At 49.2% G+C, this 19,308-nt stretch overlaps 1 protein-coding gene across 17 annotated transcripts in view; it reads right to left on the bottom strand.

Annotated features, from left to right (window-relative positions):
- CPAMD8 (C3 and PZP like alpha-2-macroglobulin domain containing 8) overlaps positions 1-19,308 on the bottom strand; it is a 120,720-nt gene that overhangs the window by 63,160 nt on the left and 38,252 nt on the right. For all 17 annotated transcript variants that reach the window (XR_013409202.1, XR_013409203.1, XR_013409200.1 and 14 more), the window contains 5 exons: positions 18,895-19,023; positions 8,000-8,189; positions 5,532-5,704; positions 4,185-4,334; positions 3,280-3,441 (listed from right to left, as the gene is read on the bottom strand). Coding sequence is in view for 12 of the 17 variants with exons in the window: in XM_077978247.1 (XP_077834373.1) it covers positions 3,280-3,441; positions 4,185-4,334; positions 5,532-5,704; positions 8,000-8,189; positions 18,895-19,023 (804 nt within the window). In the remaining 5 variants the exon portion in view is untranslated. The remainder of the gene's footprint in view (positions 1-3,279; positions 3,442-4,184; positions 4,335-5,531; positions 5,705-7,999; positions 8,190-18,894; positions 19,024-19,308) is intronic.

A 19,308-nucleotide genomic window follows, 5' to 3' on the forward strand; every position in this document is an offset into this window, starting at 1 on the left:
AAAGAAAGGAAGGAGAAGGGGAAGGTGAACAGAAGGGAAGGGAAGGGAAGAAGGGAGGAAGGTAGGAAGGAAGGAAATCAGTTGGCACAGTACCTGACCCCAGCCAAGGACCAACTGTGGGATGCAATGATCTCATTTATTAGTTATTAGTATTAGTATTAGTATTAGTATTAGTATTAGTAGAGACAGGGCCTCACTCTGTGGTTCAGACTGAGGTGCAGTGGTGCAATCATAGCTCACCACAGCCTCAAACTCCCAGGCTCAAGCGATCCTCCCACCTCAGCCTCTTGAGTAGCTGAGACTAGAGGCATGCACCACCATGCCCAGCTATGCAGTGACTCTTTTTATTATGTCCTCATCATTGTACTAATTACTGGGAGCAACTGGATTGAAAAGAAGACTCACGGCCGGGCGTGGTGGCTCAAGCCTGTAATCCCAGCACTTTGGGAGGCCGAGGCGGGTGGATCACGAGGTCAGGAGATCGAGACTATCCTGGCTAACACGGTGAAACCCCGTCTCTACTAAAAATACAAAAAAACTAGCCGGGCGTGGTAGCGGGCGCCTGTAGTCCCAGCTACTTGGGAGGCTGAGTCGGGAGAATGGCGTGAACCCAGGGGGTGGAGCTTGCAGTGAGCCGAGATCGCGCCACTGCACTCCAGCCTGGGAGACACAGCGAGACTCCGTCTCAAAAAAAAAAAAAGAAAAGAAGACTCACTCTAGCCTGGGCTGACTTGGATTTGTGAATAAGAAATTTAAACCCAGTTCCTTTGACTCAAAGGTGTCACCTCTTACTTCCTGAAGCTGATAGGGACCTGGGGTTCAACCTGCCAGGCAGTTCACATACTCATAATTGAAATGCTATTTTTTTTTAAAAAAAGGTTTATTTTGCTAGGTGCAGTGGTGTATGTCTGTAATCCCAGCACTTCGTGAGGTTAAGGCGGGTGGATCCATTGAGCCCAGGAGTTCGAGACCAGCCTGAGCAACACAGTGAAATCCCATCTCTACAAATACAAAAAAAAAAAAATTAGCGAGGTATGATGGTGTGTTCTATGGTCCCAGTTACTCAGGAGGCTGAGGCGGGAGGATCGCTTGAGCCCAGGAGGTCGAGACTGCAGTGAGCTGAGATCACACCACTGCACTCCAGCCTGGGTGACAAAGTGAGACCTTATCTCAAAAAAAGAAAAAAAAAAAAAAAGAGGTTTTTTTGTTTGTTTGTTTTTTGTTTTTTGTTTGTTTGTTTGTTTTGCAAATAGAACTTTGGGAAGTAGGTGGCGGGCATGTGGGTGTTTGTTGTCTAATTCACTCAACTTTTCTGCATGTTTGGAAAATTTCATAATAAAAGCAGCCCAGGTCAGGAAGGGAAGGATGCCTTTGAAATATTTTTTATTTATTTATGTATTTTTTTTTTTGAGACAGAATCTCGCTCTGCCACCCAGGCTGGAGTGCAGTGGCGTGATCACTGCAAACTCCATCTCCTGGTTCCAGAGATTCTCCTGCCTCAGCCTCCCAAGTAGCTGGGATTACGGGCACCCGCCACCACACCCAGCTAATTTTTGTATTTTTAGTAGAGACGGGGGTTTCACCATGTTGGCCAGGCTGGTCTCGAACTCCTGACTTCAGGTGATCCACCCACCTTGGCCTCCCAAAGTTGGGATTACAGGCATAAGACACGACACCAGGCCAGAAACATTTTTTAAATAAATGAAAGGCACCCTCCAACGGGACACGCATTTGAGTGGAGACCACCAGCACCCTAAGGTGTGACCCTGTGTGACCCTGAAGGGCGAAGCATGCTCCCATCCCAATCCCTTTCTGTCTATATTACATCATGACAACCTCTGGAGATGGGCACCTGATAGCATTGGCCCCTTTTTTTTTTTTTTTGAGACAGAGTCTTGCTCTGTCACCAGGCTGGAGTGCAGTGACGTGATCTCCGCTCACTGCAACCTCCATCTCCCGGGTTCAAGTGATTCTCCTGACTCAGACTCTCAAGCAGCTGAGACTACAGGAGCACACCACCATGCTCAGTTAAGTTTTGTGTTTTCACCATGGTGACCAGGATGGTCTTGATCTCTTGACCTTGTGATCCGCCCACCTTGGCCTCCCAAAGTACTGGGATTACAGGCATGAGACACTGTGCCCAGCCAGCATTAGTCCTTTTTTTTTTTTTTTTTTTTGAGATGGAGTCTCGCTCTGTCACCCAGGCTGGAGTGCAGTGGCCGGATCTCAGCTCAATGCAAGCTCCGCCTCCCGGGTTTACGCCATTCTCCTGCCTCAGCCTCCCGAGTAGCTGGGACTACAGGCACCCGCCACCGCGCCCGGCTAGTTTTTTGTATTTTTTAGTAGAGACGGGGTTTCACCGTGTTAGCCAGGATGGTCTCGATCTCCTGACCTCATGATCCGCCCGTCTCGGCCTCCCAAAGTGCTGGAATTACAGGCTTGAGCCACCGCGCCCGGCCATTAGTCCTTTTTAAGATGGATAAACTGGAGCTGGGCACAGTGGCTCATGCCTCTAATCCCAGCGACTGGGGAGGCTGAGACAGGAGGATCACCTGTGCAGTTCAGACCTCCTGCCACCTGGGAACACAGCCACCTCCTTCTGCTTTGAAAGCTGCCAGACACATAACCAAGTTAACCAAAGCTGAGGCAGAGCTAAGAGCTGCTGGCACCTGCAGCTCCCAATGAGAAGGTTTTCCTCGCAGCAAAGCATGTCAATGTCATAACACATCCCATCATAAGTTCAAGTTATCCATTTGAACCTGACCATTGACATGCATAACATTCTGCTCTCCACCGCTTTGCAAATTGGAAGGATCTGCTTGTGAGCTTTCATTGGGGAGAAATGAAAAAGAAAAGTTTGGAAGGTTAGGTGCAATGGCTCATGCTTGTAATCCTAACACTTTGGGAAGTTGAGGCAGGAGGAGTGCTCAAGGCCAGGAGTTCAACACTAGCCTGGGCCACATAGCGAGACCCCATCTCTAAAAAAAAATAAACTAAAATAGAATTAGCCTGGTGCAGTGGCATGCACCTGTAGTTCCAGCTACTTGGGAGACTGAGGTGGGAGGCTCACTTGAGCACAGGTGTTCGAGGTTGCAGTGAGCTATGATGGCACCACTGCTCTCCAGCCTGGGCCACAGAGTGAGACTCCATCTCAAAAAAAAGAAAGAAAGAAAAGCTTCCAATTCTGTTTCCAACCCATTTCTGAATCTCCGAGACTCTTATTTCTAGGCAAGAGGACCTTAGAAGGGGGCAGAGGGATCTGAGACCACCTCTCCTTACGGTGAAGGCAAACCCAGAGTCCTTGGTGATGCCCCAAGGCCACGGGAAGACGGAGGAGCGCCGGCGTCGTTGGGCCATCAGCCCAGCCCACCAAAAAGGACCATCCTCCCTGGACACGCCAAAGGAATCAGAAACATCATAATCTTCCAGTTCCTGGAAAACCTGCAGGCAAAGGGGGACAGAGACTGGTCAGCTAAAGTTTTCTTTACAACCCAAACTGGCTCTTGTGGGTGCAGCGTGCTCCCATCCCAACCTCTTTATCACATCATGACAACCTCCAGGAGATGGGCACTGGTAGCATCAGCCCATTTTAAAATGGGCAAACAGGAGCCAGGCACAGTGGCTCATGCCTGTAATCCCAGTCGCTGGGGAGGCTGAACCAGGAGGCTGGCTTGAGCAAAGGAGTTCGAGACCAGCCTGGGCAACATAGCAACACCCCGTCCCTACAAAGATAGAAAAAATTAGCCAGGCATGGTGGTGCATGCCTGTAGCCCCAGCTACTCTGGAGGCTGAGGTGGGAGGATCGCTTAAGCCCAGGATGTGTTGACTACAGTGAGCTATGATCACGCCACTGCACTCCAGCCCAGGCAACAGAGCAAGACCCCAACTCTAAAAATAACATAAAATAAGATGGGAAAATTGGAGCCAGAGAGACGAGACCTGGTCCAATGTCATGTTGCAAAAATCTGATGACCTTGACTCCCTGATCTTGCAACTGTGCTAAAGCAGCAACAAGGATGTATCAGGCACCCCTCAGGTTCCCTGAGAAATGAACCTGACGGAGAAAGCAAATCTGGATTCAAACGCAGCTCTTCAATTACTAAAATGGGAGATGGGAAAGGGAGAGCAAGAGAAGGTAAGGCCCCATGGAGGTACCAGAACCCAAACCCGAGGGCTCTGCTCACCTGGGCAGGAGTCAGCCGGAACCCAGACCTGAGCAGGTAGACACTCTTATCAACTGCGGCGACACACACACAGCTGCCCCTTGCAGCCCTGATCCGCAGGTCGACAACCTCCCCAGGTTGGGTCTCATTTGCTGAATACGTCACTGAAACCTGGGCGCAAATGCGGCAAGAGATAAGAAACTTGGTTCAGTTGGCCAGGAGTGGTGGCTCACGCCTGTAATCCCAACACTTTGGGAGGCCGAGGCGGGTGGATCACCTGAGGTCAGGTGTTCGAGACCAGCCCGGCCAACATGGTGAAATCCCGTCTCTACTAAAAATACAAAATTTAGCTGGGCATGGTGGCGGGTGCCTATAATCCCAGCTACTTGGTAGGCTGAGGCAGGAGAATCTCTTGAAGCCGGGAGGCAGAGGTTTCAGTGAGCCGAGACAGCATTATTGCACGCCAGTCAGGGCAATAAGAGTGAAACTCCGTCTCAAACAACAAAAAAACTTGGTTCAACCCAGGTTTGGTCCAGTCCAGAGGCATCTCTTCTGCCCCACCCATGCACCCCCTGCCCACCGAGGACAGTGGGTCTTTGCCCGCTCTGCCTTGCCACCTGGTTGGAACTGGTCCCACACTGTGATGGGCAGCTGGTCATTGTGCAGCGGACACAAAAAAGGGAACACGGAGGGACGGAGAGATGGGAAGGCAGGTGCTGGCGGAGAGCATGTGGCAGTCTGTTTAGAAGTTGTAGGGAGGAGCCAGGCACAGTGGCTCACAACTGTAATCCCAGCACTTTGGGAGGCTGAGGCGGGAGGATCACTTGAAGCCAGTAGATCAAGACCAGCCTGGCCAAAGTGGTGAAACCCCGTCTCTACTAAAAATACAAAAATTAGCCAGACGTGGTGGTGCATGCCTGTAATCTCAGCTACTCAGGAGGCTGAGGCAGGAGAACTGCTTGAACCCGGGAGGCAGAGGCTGCAGTGAGCCGAGATCACACCACTGCACTCTAGCCTGGGTGACAGAGCTAGACTCCGTCTCAAAAAATAATGGTAATGATAAAAGTTGTTGCAGGGAGGGGGACAGGAGGCTGAGGGTGCTGATGGAAACAAGTGCTTCACCTTAAATCCTGAATTCAACAAAGGCAGAAAACAATTGATGGCTTTCCTTATGTGTTGTGAACACAATCTCCTTTTGGGTGACTTTTGGAGACGCTTCAGTAAAGATGCAACTCATGTTCCCACAATTCCTTATGTCACGCTGTGACACAACATGAGTCTTAGATGTGTACAGACCCCCTGGCCAGCACCTTGGAGAAGCCCCGAGGGCCCTTGGCTGTGTCCCGGGTTCAGTGCACGATGCTCTACCTGGTTTTCGAAGAAGGTCTCAACTGCAAATTGAAGGCTGTCGGCAACCCCTTCTCCATTCTCCCTGACGTAGAAGACCAGCAGGCGACCAAGGGGGACCATGCTGGGGGTCACGGCCAGATGAAGAGAGGTCACACACACATTGACCTCAGCTGCTGGGGCTGGTGGGGGCTCTGAGGTGAGCAAAAGTAGAAAGAAGTGGTGAATTATCTGCATCCGATATGCAACCTCAGCCATTCAGGCTCTGCCCCAATTTGCCCTGCACTATACGCCTGTCGACACATTGAGACAGTCTGCATCTTTGGTTTTGAAATGCCCTTCCCAGGCTACATCCTCCATCAACGCTGACTCTTCCCATTGACTCAGCTCTAGGGTCACCATGGGCTCCTACAGAGCAGGCTGGAATTTGCCTAGAATCATCCTCTCTGCTGGGGAACACGGTCCCTGCTCCCTGAGCAGCCCTCTGCTTCCTCCGTGGACAGCAAAACCAACTTGGCCTGTTCAGGTAGCACCACTCCAGCTCCCCAGTATGCCCCTGACCCCCGACCCCTCCCTCTGATTGGCTCCATCTTGCTGGGGCCTGAGGCCAGTAGACCTGGGCAGCCATTATTTGCTGACTTGAACTGAGTTCATACTTCCTTCCTTGTGGATAAATGATCCTTAAAGGATAGAGGATCTTAGAAGCCTGTCCAGGCACTCCCAAATACTCTACTGCAAGAGAATGAGAGTAGAAAGGCTCCCAGTTCCAGAATGGGCCATCTGTCAGCTGGTTCTGTGCAGAGCTCAGAGCAGCCAGTGGACAGGGATGGTTGGGGGAACTGGGGACAGAAGGAAACTCATGGCCAATAGGAGGAGGTGGCCTCAGCATCCTACAGTGCATGGGATGGTCCCAAATGTTGACAGTGCAGAGGGTGAGAAAGCCTGCCTAAGAAAGAGGGATCTTCTCTTTCTATCTAATCATCCATCCATTCATATCTTCATCCATCCACCATCTACCCATCCATCCACCCACCCACCATCCACCCTTCCCTCTATTCACCAACCATCCATCATCCACCCACCCAACCACCCACCACCACCACCATCCATCCATCCACCCACCACCACCACCATCCATCCATCCACCCATCCCTCTATTCATCATCCATCATCCACCCACCCATTCACTATCCATCCACCTGTGTATTCATCCATCATCCACCCATCCATCCACCATCCAATCATCTATCCATCTGTTCATCCATCCATCATCCACTCATCCACCCACCCCACTATCCATCCATCTATTCTTCCATCCATCATCCCCCATCCATCCACCCACTATCCATCCATCTATCGATCCAACCATCCATTCATCCATCATCCACCCATCCACCCACCCACTATCCATCCATCCATCCATCTATTCATCCAATCATCCACCCACCCATTATCCATCCATTCATCTTTCTGTCCATCCATCCATCTGTCCATTCATCCATCCTTTTGTCCATCCATCCATCTGTCCATTCATCCATCCATCCATCCATCCATCCTTCCATCCATCCACTATTCTATCAGTCCATCCATCCAACCATTCATTCATCCATCTTCCTATCTGCCCATCCATCCATCGATCCATCCCTCCATCATCTATAGGGCTATTGGCATCTAGGGAGTGGAGGCCAGGGATGCTGCTCAACATCCTACAGTGCCTCCACCACAGAGAATGATCTTGCCCAAATGCTGATAGTGCCAAGGTTGAGAAACCTTGCCTTAGCCTGAGAGACCCTGCCTGTCTATCTATCTATTCACCCATCATTCTATCTATCTACCTACCTATCTCAGTGATTCTCACTTGGGAGTGACTCTGCCCCCTGGGGATAGTGGCAACATCTGAAGACTTTTTAGGTCATCATACTGTGGAGAGTTGGTACTACTGGCATCTGGAGGGGAGAGATCAGGGATGCTGCTCAGCACCCTACAGTGCACAGAGTGCCACTCACTCTAGAGTGATCCACGCCCTTCTATATGTCTATAGTGCTCAAGTTGGGGACCCTGTATTGGCAAGAAGGGCTTTGAAGAGGAGGGGACTAAGGAAGTCTCCTGGGAGGAGGGGAGGAGGGCCTTATAAGGAGCACATGGTGTCAAAAGGAGAGAAAAGGAAGAGGACTCATAGGCAGAACCACCTGGGCAAAGAGGCAACAGCACAGTGTGGGCCAGTGCAAGAGCCCAGTCTGTGGCTGGCTTGTCCCTGTCCCCTGCAGACACAGAGTGAGAAGAGCCTGGAGCCTGAACCTCTCCACTTCCAGCGGCTGATCACTGTCCTCCTGGACCAGTCTGGTATTGTTAAGGATGTGTCCCCTCTGCCCCAAGGCAGGCTCCCCTCTCTGCTGGGTCTTGCCTTGTCCCTCCTCGCAAGAGCGCTCATCTCAGTCTCAATGGTTCAGAAGGAAGAACAGGAACCTTCTCCCTGCTGCTCGGCTCACCTGTCTCAGAAAGGTGTGTTAAACGAATCGGTTTCTCCAGGGCAGGGGCTGCCCGCTTGCTTCGCTGCTGGGTGACGTGGGCAGGCTGCTGGCCCGATAGCACAATATTGCCCCGCGCAGCCACCTCGTAGTACAGGGTAAAGTTGCAGGGACATGTGGACTTCACAGAAAAATCGGCTTCTTCCCCAACCTATGGAAGACACGCAGCATGGGGGACCCTGCCTGGCACCAACGTTGCAGCTCACCACAGGGAGATAGCCACTCTGGGGCCAGAGGGAGGCTGGGATGGCTGAGGGAGCGGAGTGCCCAGCATCCATTCCTGGCCCCTAGGTTTTTGTTTTGTTTTGTTTTGTTTTCTTTGTTAAGATGGTGTTTCACTCTTGTCACCCAAGCTGGCACGCAATGGTGAGATCTCGGCTCGCTGCAAACTGCCTCCTGGGTTTGAGTGATTCTCCTGCCTCAGCCTCCTGGATAGCCGAGATGACAGGCACCTGCCACCATGCCCATATAATTTTTGTATTTTTAGTAGAAACAGAGTTTCACCATGTTGGCCAGGCTGGTCTCAAACCCTGACCTTGTGATCCACCCACCTCGGCCTCCCAAACTGCTGGGATTAACAGGCGTGAGCCACCGCACCCAGCCAGTGGCCCCTAGTTCTGTATATGGCCTGAGGCTCACCTCCTTGCAGGATTGTGGTATAGATGAAACGTGACGATGGTGTGAAAGCCCTCAGTAAGGTGTCATGCAGTAAAGAATTGAACCTGGCCCAAAGAGAAGGCTGGCCTTTGCCCATAGCTCCTGGGAGGTGATTTAAGCTCTTCGAATGTCCTGCCTGATAAGAGCGTCTTTGTCTACTTGGGGTCTTGGGTCACATCAGGTAGTAATAAATATGATTTCTGGAGGAGGCCTTGGGCCATGCAGCATCAGATCAACCTGTGGAGAAGCTGGGGAATGAGATTTAGTCACAGAGGCAGGTGGTCATCTATGTCTATGTGACTGAGCCCCATTGAAAACTCTGGACACCAGGCCGGGTGTGGCAGCTGATGCCTGTAATCCCAGTGCTATGGGAGGCCAATGCAGGAGGATTGCTTGAGGCCAGGGGTTTGAGACCAGACTGGGCAACATGGCAAGATCCCATCTCTATTTGAAAGAAGAAGAAGAAGAAGAAGAAGAAGAAAGAAACATAACTCTGGACACCAAGGTTCCAGGGAGCTTCCCTAGTTGGCAGTACACCATGCATGCTGTCCCACATCTCTGGTGGGACAATAACACTGTCCGTGCCTCTACGCAGAGAGAATAAGTAAGTTCATGTTCAGAATTCTTCCGGACTCTGCATCATCAGCCTCTTGTCTTCGCTGATTTTCATGTGTATTGTTTAGTGCAATCAATTGTAACCGTAAGTATAACAGCTTTTAGTGAGTCCTGTTAATTCTTCTAGAGAATTAAAGAAACTGCAGTAGTGTGAGGACCCCCAAACTCTGCAATTGGCATCAGAAGAAGGAATTGTCTTAAGAACTGTTTACAGCCAGGCACAGTGGCTCATGCCTGTAATCCCAGCACTTTGGGGAGCGGAGGCAGACAGATCGCTCAAGTTCAGAAGTTAGAGAGCAGCCTGGGCAACACAGTGAGACCCCCCATCTCTACAAAAAGTACAAAAAAAAAAAATTGGCTGGGCATGGTGGCACATGCCTGTAGTCCCAGTTACTCGGGGGGCTGAGGTGGGAGGGTCGCTTGAGCCTAGGAAGTCAAGGCTTCAGTGAGTCATGATCGCACCACTGCACTCCAGCCTGGGTAACAGAGTGAGACCCTGTCTCCAAAAAAATAAAAATAAAATACTGTTTCCTAATTTTGAATGTGCTAATGCCGCCAATGGGCTAGGCCTTCTCTTAGGATATGAACTCAATGAGTTGGGTCCTATCATAGTCCCCAAGTTCCCAGAGGGGAAAACTGGAAACTGAGGCCTTGGTTCTTTGTCCAATGTCAGTGAGTGTAGGGCAGGATTCATACTCAGGGGAGCTGATGCTAAGGCCCCACACTGAACCCTGAAGCTGCCATTATTCTGGTATCAGGAAAGCTAAGGCCTCCCAGGTCTTAAGATCTCCCTAGGGGGTTGGTATGGCCATGTCCAATACTTAGCCCTAGGAATCCCCTCCTCTGTTCCATGTTTTGCAACCTGTGACTGTCTCCAAATGTTGGGATCACCCTGAAAGCCCAGAAGAGGGATATCTGGAGTAGGGGAAGAGTGACATTATTGCTGTGGAAGCTTGAGCAAATCATTTCACCTCTCTGAGGCTGTTTTCCCATCTGTAAAATAAGGCTGTTATCTCCTGGACAGAGGGTCCTGAGGCTCCAATGAGATGATGTGTGTGTCATACGCAACATTGTACAGTGGACACTGTAGGTGGCTAATAAGTGTCATTCTGGCCAGGTGCCAAGGCTCACACCTGTAATCCCAGTACTTTGGTAGGCAGAGGTAGGCAGATCACTTAAGCCCAAGAGCTTGAGATCAGCCTGGGCAACAAAGTGAGACCCCGTCTATAAAAAATCAAAAAACTTTGGCCAGGTACAGTGGCTCACACCTGGTAATCTCAGCACATTGAATGGCTGAGGCGAGAGGATCGCTTGAGTCTAGGAGTTCAAGACCCGGCAACATGGTGAAACCCCATTTCTACAAAAATACAAAAACTAGCTGGATGTGGTGGTGGGTGCCTGTAGTCTCAGCTACTCAGGAAGCTAAGACGGAAGGATCACTTGAGCCAGGGAAGTCAAGGAGCGGTGAGCCATGATCATGCCACTGCACTCTAGCCTGGGCAACAGAGTGAGATCCTGTCTCAACCAATCAATCAATCAACCAGTATTTTTTAAGTAAACAAATAAATAAATAGTAAGAAAAATAAATGTCATTCTACCTCCCCCTAAAGGAAGAATCTGTCTGTTTAAGAAGCTGGCCCTAAGGGACTCCCAAAGCCAAATCTGGAAAATTTGAGCAGCAAAAAGAAGAATGTCAGCTGAGTGTGGTGGCTCATGCCCGTAATCCTAACACTTTGGGAGGCTGAGGTAGAGAGATTGCTTGAGTTCAGGAGTTCAAGACCAGCCTGAACAACATGGCGAAACTCCATCTCTACAAAAAATATTTAAAAATTGCTGGGTGTGGTGGCACAAGCTTATAGTCCCAGCTATCTCAGGGGGCTGAGGCAGGAGGATCACTTGAGCACAGGAGGCCAAGGCTGCAGTAAGTCATGACTGTGCCACCACCCTCCAGCCTGGGGTGCTATAATTTGGCTATGTCTCCACCCAAATCTCATCTTGAGTTGTAGCTCCCATAATTTCCATGTGTTGTGGGAGGGACCCAGTGGGAGAGAATTGAATCATGGGGACAGTTTCCTCCATACTGTTCTCATGGTAGTGAATAAGTCTCATGAGATCTGTTAATTTTATAAGAGGTTTCCCTTTTCATTTGGTGCCCATTCTCTCTTGTCTGACACCATGTAAGATGTACCTTTCACCTTCTGCCATGATTGTAAGGCCTCCCCAGCCACATGGAACTGTGAGTCCATTAAACCTCTTTTTCTGGCTGGGCATGGTGGCTCACGTCTGTAATCCCAGCATTTGGGGAGGCCAAGGCAAGCGGATCACCTAAGGTCAGGAGTTCAACACCAGCCTGCCCAACATGGTGAAAGCCCACCTCTACAAAACTACAAAAATTAGCCAGGCACGATGGCAGGTGCCTGTAATCCCAGCTACTCAGGAGGCTGAGGCAGGAGAATTGCTTGAACCTAGGAGGCAGAGGTTCCAGTGAGCTGAGATTGTGCCATTGCACTCCAGCCTGGGTGACAGAGCAAGACTCCATCTCAAAATAAATAAATAAATAAATAAATAACAATAAACCTCTTTTTTTTTTTTTTTTTTTTTTTTTGAGACGGAGTCTCGCTCTGTCACCCAGGCTGGAGTGCGGTGGCCGGATCTCAGCTCACTGCAAGCTCCGCCTCCCGGGTTCACGCCATTCTCCTGCCTCAGCCTCCCGAGTAGCTGGGACTATAGGCGCCCGCCACCTCGCCCGGCTAGTTTTTTGTATTTTTTAGTAGAGACGGGGTTTCACCGTTTTAGCCAGGATGGTCTCGATCTCCTGACCTAGTGATCCGCCCGTCTCGGCCTCCCAAAGTGCTGGGATTACAGGCGTGAGCCACCACGCCCGGCCGACCTCTTTTTCTTTATAAATGACCAAGTCTTGGGTATGTCTTTATCAGCAGCATGAAAATGGACTAATATACTGGGTGACCAAGCAAGACTCTGTCTCAAAAATAAATAAACAAAAAAATAAAAATAAACAAAGAAAGGAAAAAGAAGAGTGTCGAGGTCATGAAAGACAAGGAAAGACTAAAATTTTCAGATTGGAGGAGACCAGGGAGACGTGATGACTACATGTGATGTGGGACCCTAAAGGTGATCCCGGATCAGACAAGGCCATGAGTGGGAAAACTTGGGGAAATCCAAATCAAGTCTGGAGTCTGGTTAACACTGATGTCCAGTGTTGATTCTTAGCTATGACAAATGGATCATAGTCTTGTAAGATGTTAGCATTAGGGGAAACCTATCAAAATCTCAATGGCCTTTTTTGCAGAAATGGAACTGATCCTAAAATTTATATGAAAACACAAAGGACTCAGGAATCTTGAAAAAGAATAATAATGCTGGAGGACTCACACTTCCTAATTTCAAAACTTACTACAAAGTTACAGTAATCAAGAGAGTGTAGTACCAGCATAGGGAGAGACATAGAAACCAGTGGGATAGAAGTGAGAGCCCTGAAATGAATCCAGACAGCTAAGGGCAACTGATTTGAAATAAGGGTGCCAAGACCATTCAATGGGGAAAGAATAGTCTTTTTAACAAACAGTGCTGAGACAACTGAATAGATGCATGCAAAAGAGTGAAGTTTGTGTGTGGTGGCTCACACCTGCAATCTCAACACTTTAGGAAGCTGAGGTGGGAGGATCACTTGAGCCTAGGATGTTGAGCTGCAGTGAGCTATGATCACACCACTGCACTCCAGCCTGGATGACAGAGCAAGGTCCTATCTCAAAAAAAAAAAAAAAAAAAAAAAAGAGAGAGAGAGAGAGAGAATGAATTAATTTGGATCCCTACCTCACACCATATAAAAAAATTAACTCAAAACAGATGAAAGACCTAAATGTAAGAGCTGAAACTATAAAACCCTTAAAAGAAAACACAGAAATAAATCATGACCTTGGATTTGGCAATGGTTTCTTTGAGATGTGGCACCAGAAGTACAAGGAGCAAAAGAAAAAGAGAAATGTGATTTCACCAAAATTAAAATTTTTTGTTGCACTAATGGACTCTGTCAGAAAAGTGAAAAGATAACCCATAGTACAGGAGAAAATGTCTGCAAATTACACATCTGATGAGGGCTAGTATCCAGAATTTAGAAAGAACTTTCACAACTCAACAAACATAAACAATCCAATTATTAACAGTAGTGGGGCCGGGTGTGGTAGTTACATCTGTCATCTCAACACTTTGGGAGGCTGAGGCAAAGAGGATCACTTGAGGCCAGGAGTTCAAGACCAGCCTGGGTAGCATAGTGAAACCCCTAAAAACCAAGTGCATACACACAAGTGAGCATGCACACACACAAAAATGCACATGCACACCCATGCATAGTCACACATGTGTGATACAATCATGCAGTCACACATGCAGGCAAACACTAAATGTAAATTACATTTTAGGGTACCCCTTGAAAATCTGAATATTGCCTATGAATTAGACAATATAATTCAGTGAACGTAATTTTCTTAGGTATGACCTAAGAAAATGGCCCTGACGTCAGGTAATATAATGCCTTTTATTAAGTATACATTATGGTCAAGTATTTAAGAGTATTTAAGAGTGAAGCACTATCATATCTGTAACTTGCTTTCAAATGCTGCAGCCAAAAAATGTGTAGAGAAATGGGTGGATGGGTGAATTGGTAGATGAATGGATGGATGAAGGGAGGGACAGAGGGAGAATGGATGGAGGAAGAGTGGATGAATGGAAGGATGATGGGTGCATGTATGGATGGATGAATGAAGGGTGGACGAATGGATGAAGGGCAGATGGATGGTAGATAAATGGATAGGGGTAGTGGGTGGATAGCTGGGTGGAGAAAGGAAAGAAGGAAGGAAGAAAGGAGGGAGGGAGAGTAAATGGACGGATGGATGATGGAGGGATGAAGGGAGGTGCAGAGGGAGGGTGGATGGATGGATGAATCGATAGATGGAGGATGGATGGATGGATGGATGAAGGGTGGATGGATGGAGAGAAGATGACTGGATAAAGGGTAGTAGGTGGATGGATGGGTAGAGGGAGGGAGGGAGGAAAGAAAAAGGGAGGAAGGGTGAATGAATGGAGGGAGAGAGGACGGATGGATGGAGGGATGAAGAGAGGGATAGATGGAGGGATGGAGAGAGGGATGGAGGGTGGATGGAGGGATTAATGAAAGGATATAGGCAAAACATTAATTTATAAATCTAGGTGAAAGTCTTATGGTTGTTTATTACATTAACGTTTTCAATTTCACTCTAAATTTATAAATGTCCCCCTTATAAAAAAGACACCCACACAAAAGTCCCCTTCTGCTTGAGATCTTGGGGGGGAAAAGGAGAGCACAAACCTTTCTCCTCTTCTTTACTAAATTTGTGGCATCAAAACAATCTTAAAAGATTGGAGTGACAGCCCCCGTTTAACAAGCAAAACAGGTTCAGAAGGGTAGGTGCTGAGACGTGGAGAGTTGAGACCCCAGCTCCCCGCTGCCTGGGCCCTGATGCTAGAAGAGAAAGAGGTCCCCACACCATGCCCATCCTAGCCCCAGCATGAACCCATCTTCCCTCCATGCCCTGAGGTTATGCCTGGGCCACTCACGGCAGTTTGGTGGGAAGGAGGAGCTGGAGTTTGCTGAGCCACCTCAAACTGGATTGAGATGTCACTCGGGGAGCAAAATCTAAGTGACAGAGCCAGGTCTCCCCCTAATCAGAACAACAGTCTGGCCAGCTGAGAACACAAGGTTCCTTCCTGCCCCCTGAGGAGGAGGCCAGCGCCAGTGTCCCCGCCCTGCACCGCTGGTTTAATGGCATTACAACAAGAACAGTGTGTTCAGCCAAGCTGGGCATGATCCTGTCTGACTTCTTATTCTTACAACCTCTGCAAAGGGCTGTTAATCCCAGGAAACAGGCAGTCTCGGCGCCACGATTCCTCCAAGCTAAACCCCAGGGGTCTCGATGTGATCAGAAACGGAGTGAGAGGTTTATGGGCTGGTAGGACCCTGGGTGCTGTAATGGCAACTGGTTTCCATTAGGGGTGACATTTCTGCCAAGGCTGGGGCTGTAGCTTGAGCCAGAGGCTCTGCTGGGATTGCGGCCAGGATGCAAACGGCCCAGCCAGTGAGCCTGCCACCAGCCCACGGAGTTAACAGAGGGGTGATGGACCTTAAATATAGATGTGTATGGCCGGGCGCGGTGGCTCACGCCTGTAATCCCAACACTTTGGGAGGTCGAAGAAGGTGGATCACCTGAGGTCAGGAGTTTGAGACCAGCCTGGTCAACATGGTGAAACCCTGTCTCTACTAAAAATACAAAAATAATTAGCCGGGCATAGTGGCAGGTGCCTGTAATCCCAGCTACTCGAGAGGCTGAGGCAGGAGAAGTGCTTGAACCTGGGAGATAGAGGTTGCAGTGAGCTGAGATTGTGCCACTGCACTCCAGCCTGGGCAACAGAGTGAGACTCTGTCAAAAAAAAAAAGAGATATATACATATATACACATGTATATATATGTATCTAGATGTCTATGAACACACATGTACACAGTATATACATATACATGCACATATATACAGTTGACCCTTGAAAAATATAGGTTTGAACTGCCCATGTCACTAATATGTGGATTTTCTTCCACCTCTGCCCGAGGCAGCAGGACCCACCCCTCCTCTTCCTCCTCCTCCTCCTCAGCCTATTCAACATGAAGACGACAAAGAAGACCTTTACAATGATCCATTCCCACTTCATGAACAGTCAAGATATTTTCTCTTCTTTATTATTGTTTTTTTACCTGAGCCTGTCAGTGTACCTTATGATTTTCTTAATAACATTTTCCTTCCTCTAGCTTACATTAGTGTAAGAATACAGTATATCATACATAGAAAGTACAAAATCTGTGTTCGATGACTCTTTATGTCATCACTAAGGCTTCTGGTCAATAGTAAGCTACAGGTAAAGTTTAGTTGAGTTTAGTTTTGAGACAGGGTCTTGCTCTGTCACCCAGGCTGGAGTACAGTGGCATGATCACGGCTCACTGCAGTCCCAATCTTCCAGGCTCAAGCAATCCTCCTGCCTCAGCCTCTTGAGTAGCTGGGACTACAGGCATGCACCATCACATCCAGCTGGGTTTTTTTTTTTATTTGTTTTCGTTTTGATACAGATGGGATTTCACCATGTTGCCCAGGCTGGTCTCAAACTCCTGGGCTCAAGCTATCCTCCCGCCTCAGTCCCCCAAAGTGCCGAGATTACAGGTGTGAGCCCCCACACCCGGTCGGGAACTCTACTTCTTGTTCAAGGCTTTTATAAACTTACAACTGCTCTTAAAAACTTAAGTCTATTGGCGGGGCGCAGTGGCTCACGCCTGTAATCCCAGCACTTTTTGAGGCCGAGGTGGGTGGATCACAAGGTCAGGAGATCGAGACCATCCTGGCTAACACAGTGAAACCCCGTCTCTACTAAAAATACAAAAATTAGCTGGGCATGGTGGCGGGCACCTGTAATCCCAGCTACTTGGGAGGCTGAGCCAGGAGAATGGTGGGTGAACCCGGGAGGCGGAGCTTGCAGTGAGCTGAGATCACGCTACTACACTCCAGCCTGGGCAACAGAGCAAGACTCTGTCTCTTAAAAAAATAATAATAATAAGTCTATTAATTCAAAGAAAAATACACACACACATCTTATACAATTAGAATTGCAAAATAATAGACCCAGGATAAATGAATGGCAGACACAGCTCTAAGTTCACCTTGTCTTCGCACTCAGCGTGCCTGTGTGGAGAAACTCCCAGGGCCTCTGCACTAAGGGAAGGCTGAAGGCAGTGGGGAATCAGGCCCCATAGCAGCAGCTCTGTGTCAGGTCTGGGTGCAGTGGTGCCCTGAGGCAGAGTGGTGATCAGCATTGTCAGCCCTGGGCCACAGCCTAAATGTCCATAAGAAATAAATAGCAGGCCGGGCGCGGTGGCTCAAGCCTGTAATCCCAGCACTTTGGGAGGCCGAGATGGGCGGATCACGAGGTCAGGAGATCGAGACCATCCTGGCTAACATGGTGAAACCCCGTCTCTACTAAAAAATACAAAAAAACTAGCCGGGTGAGGTGGCGGGCACCTGTAGTCCCAGCTACTCGGGAGACTGAGGCAGGAGAATGCGTAAACCCGGGAGGCGGAGCTTGCAGTGAGCTGAGATCCGGCCACTGCACTCCAGCCTGGGCAACAGAGCGAGACTCCATCTCAAAAAAAAAAAAAAGAAAGAAAGAAAGAAATAGCAATGGGCCGGGCGCAGTGGCTCACGTCTGTAATCCCAACACTGGGAGGCCAAGGTGGGCAGATCATGTGAGGTCAGAAGTTCAAGACCAACCTGGCCAACATGGTGAAACTCCATCTCTACTGGAATACAAAGATTAGCCAGGCGTGGTGGTGGGCACCTGCAATCCCAGCTACTCCAGAGGCTGAGGTGGGAGAATCACTTGAACCCTGGAGACAGAGGTTGCAGTGAGCTGAGATCACGCCACTGCACTCCAGCCTGGGTGACAGAGTGAGACTCTGTCTCAAAAAAAAAAAGAAAGAAAAGAAAAGAAATAAATAGTAATGCATGCATGCATTCCACAGAATTCTCCCCTTGCTGGGGAGATAAAGGATCCCTGTGTCAGCTGCAGTGTTAGGTCCCTTAGAGCAGGGGTCCCCAACTCCTAGGGCCATGGACCAGTACTGATTCATGGCCTGTTAGGAACCGGGTAACACAGCAGGTGATGAGTGGCAGGCCAGCAGTCAAAAACCTCATCTGTATTTACAGCCGCTCGCCATCACTCACATTACCACGTGAGCTCCGCCTCCTGTCAGATCAGCAGCGGCAGCATTAGATTCTCCCACGAGCGTGAACCCTATTGTGAACTGCGCTTGCGTGGGATTTAGGTTGCATGCCCCTAATGAGAATCTAATGCCTGATGATCTGTCACTGTCTTCCATCACCCCCAGATGGGACTGTCCAGTTGCAGGAAAACAAGCTCAGGGCTACCACTGCTTCTACATGAAGGTGAATTGTATCATTGTTTCCTTATATATTGCAACGCTATAATAATAGAAATAAAGTGCAAAATAAACATAATGTCCTTGAATCATCCTGAAACTATCCCCTGCACCTGTGCCCCGGTCCGTGGAAAAATTGTCTTCCACAAAACTAATCTTTGGTGCCCAAAAGGCTGACTACTGCTGCCTTAGAGGCTCACTCATGCTGCTTTTTATTTGAGAAGGAATATTGCTTTGTCACCCAGACTGAAGTGCAGTGGTGTGATCTCAGTTCATTGCAACCTCCACCTCCCAGGTTTAAGCAGTTCTCCTGCCTCAGCCTCCCGAGTAGCTGGGATTACAGGCACGCACCACCACACCTGGCTAATTTTTGTATTTTTAGTAGAGATAGGGTTTCACCATGTTGGCCAGGCTGGTCTCAAAATCCTGACCTCCAGTGATCCGCCCGCCTCAGCCTCCCAAAGTGCTGGGATTACAGGTTGAGCCACGGCACCCGGCTCATGCTGCTTTTTGGATCCCGCATGGCCCAGGAAGGGCAGCACCTGAAAATCTTACCTGCAGTGGGTGGGAGGGTGGCTGTAGCTGCAGGTAGCACTGGCTGGGGGAGTACCAGCTTCCGAGGGAGAGGTAGCTGGGCAGGTACTGAGCCCCCACGGGCTTTCCATTCAGTGCTGTCACCTTGGTCTGAAGAACAGAAGACACTTGGGTCAACACCTGAGTCCCAAGAGCAGAAAGGGGGTCTTGGGGATGCTTCTGCCTGCTCTGCTCAGAAGTAACACCCTCTCATGCTCCAGTATCCCTTTGGAGAACCCCCTCCCCAATCCTCAGGGAGTAGCATCCAGTTGTCCAGCCCGGTCATCCTAGCTCCAAGAAGCAAGCGTCTAGCTGGGCACTGTGACTCACACCTCTAATCACAGCATTTTGGGAGGCTGCAGCAGGTGGATCATCTAAAGCCAGGAGTTCAAGACC

Source organism: Macaca mulatta, chromosome 19 (genome assembly GCF_049350105.2).
Source record: "Macaca mulatta isolate MMU2019108-1 chromosome 19, T2T-MMU8v2.0, whole genome shotgun sequence".
NCBI lineage: Eukaryota > Metazoa > Chordata > Mammalia > Primates > Cercopithecidae > Macaca > Macaca mulatta.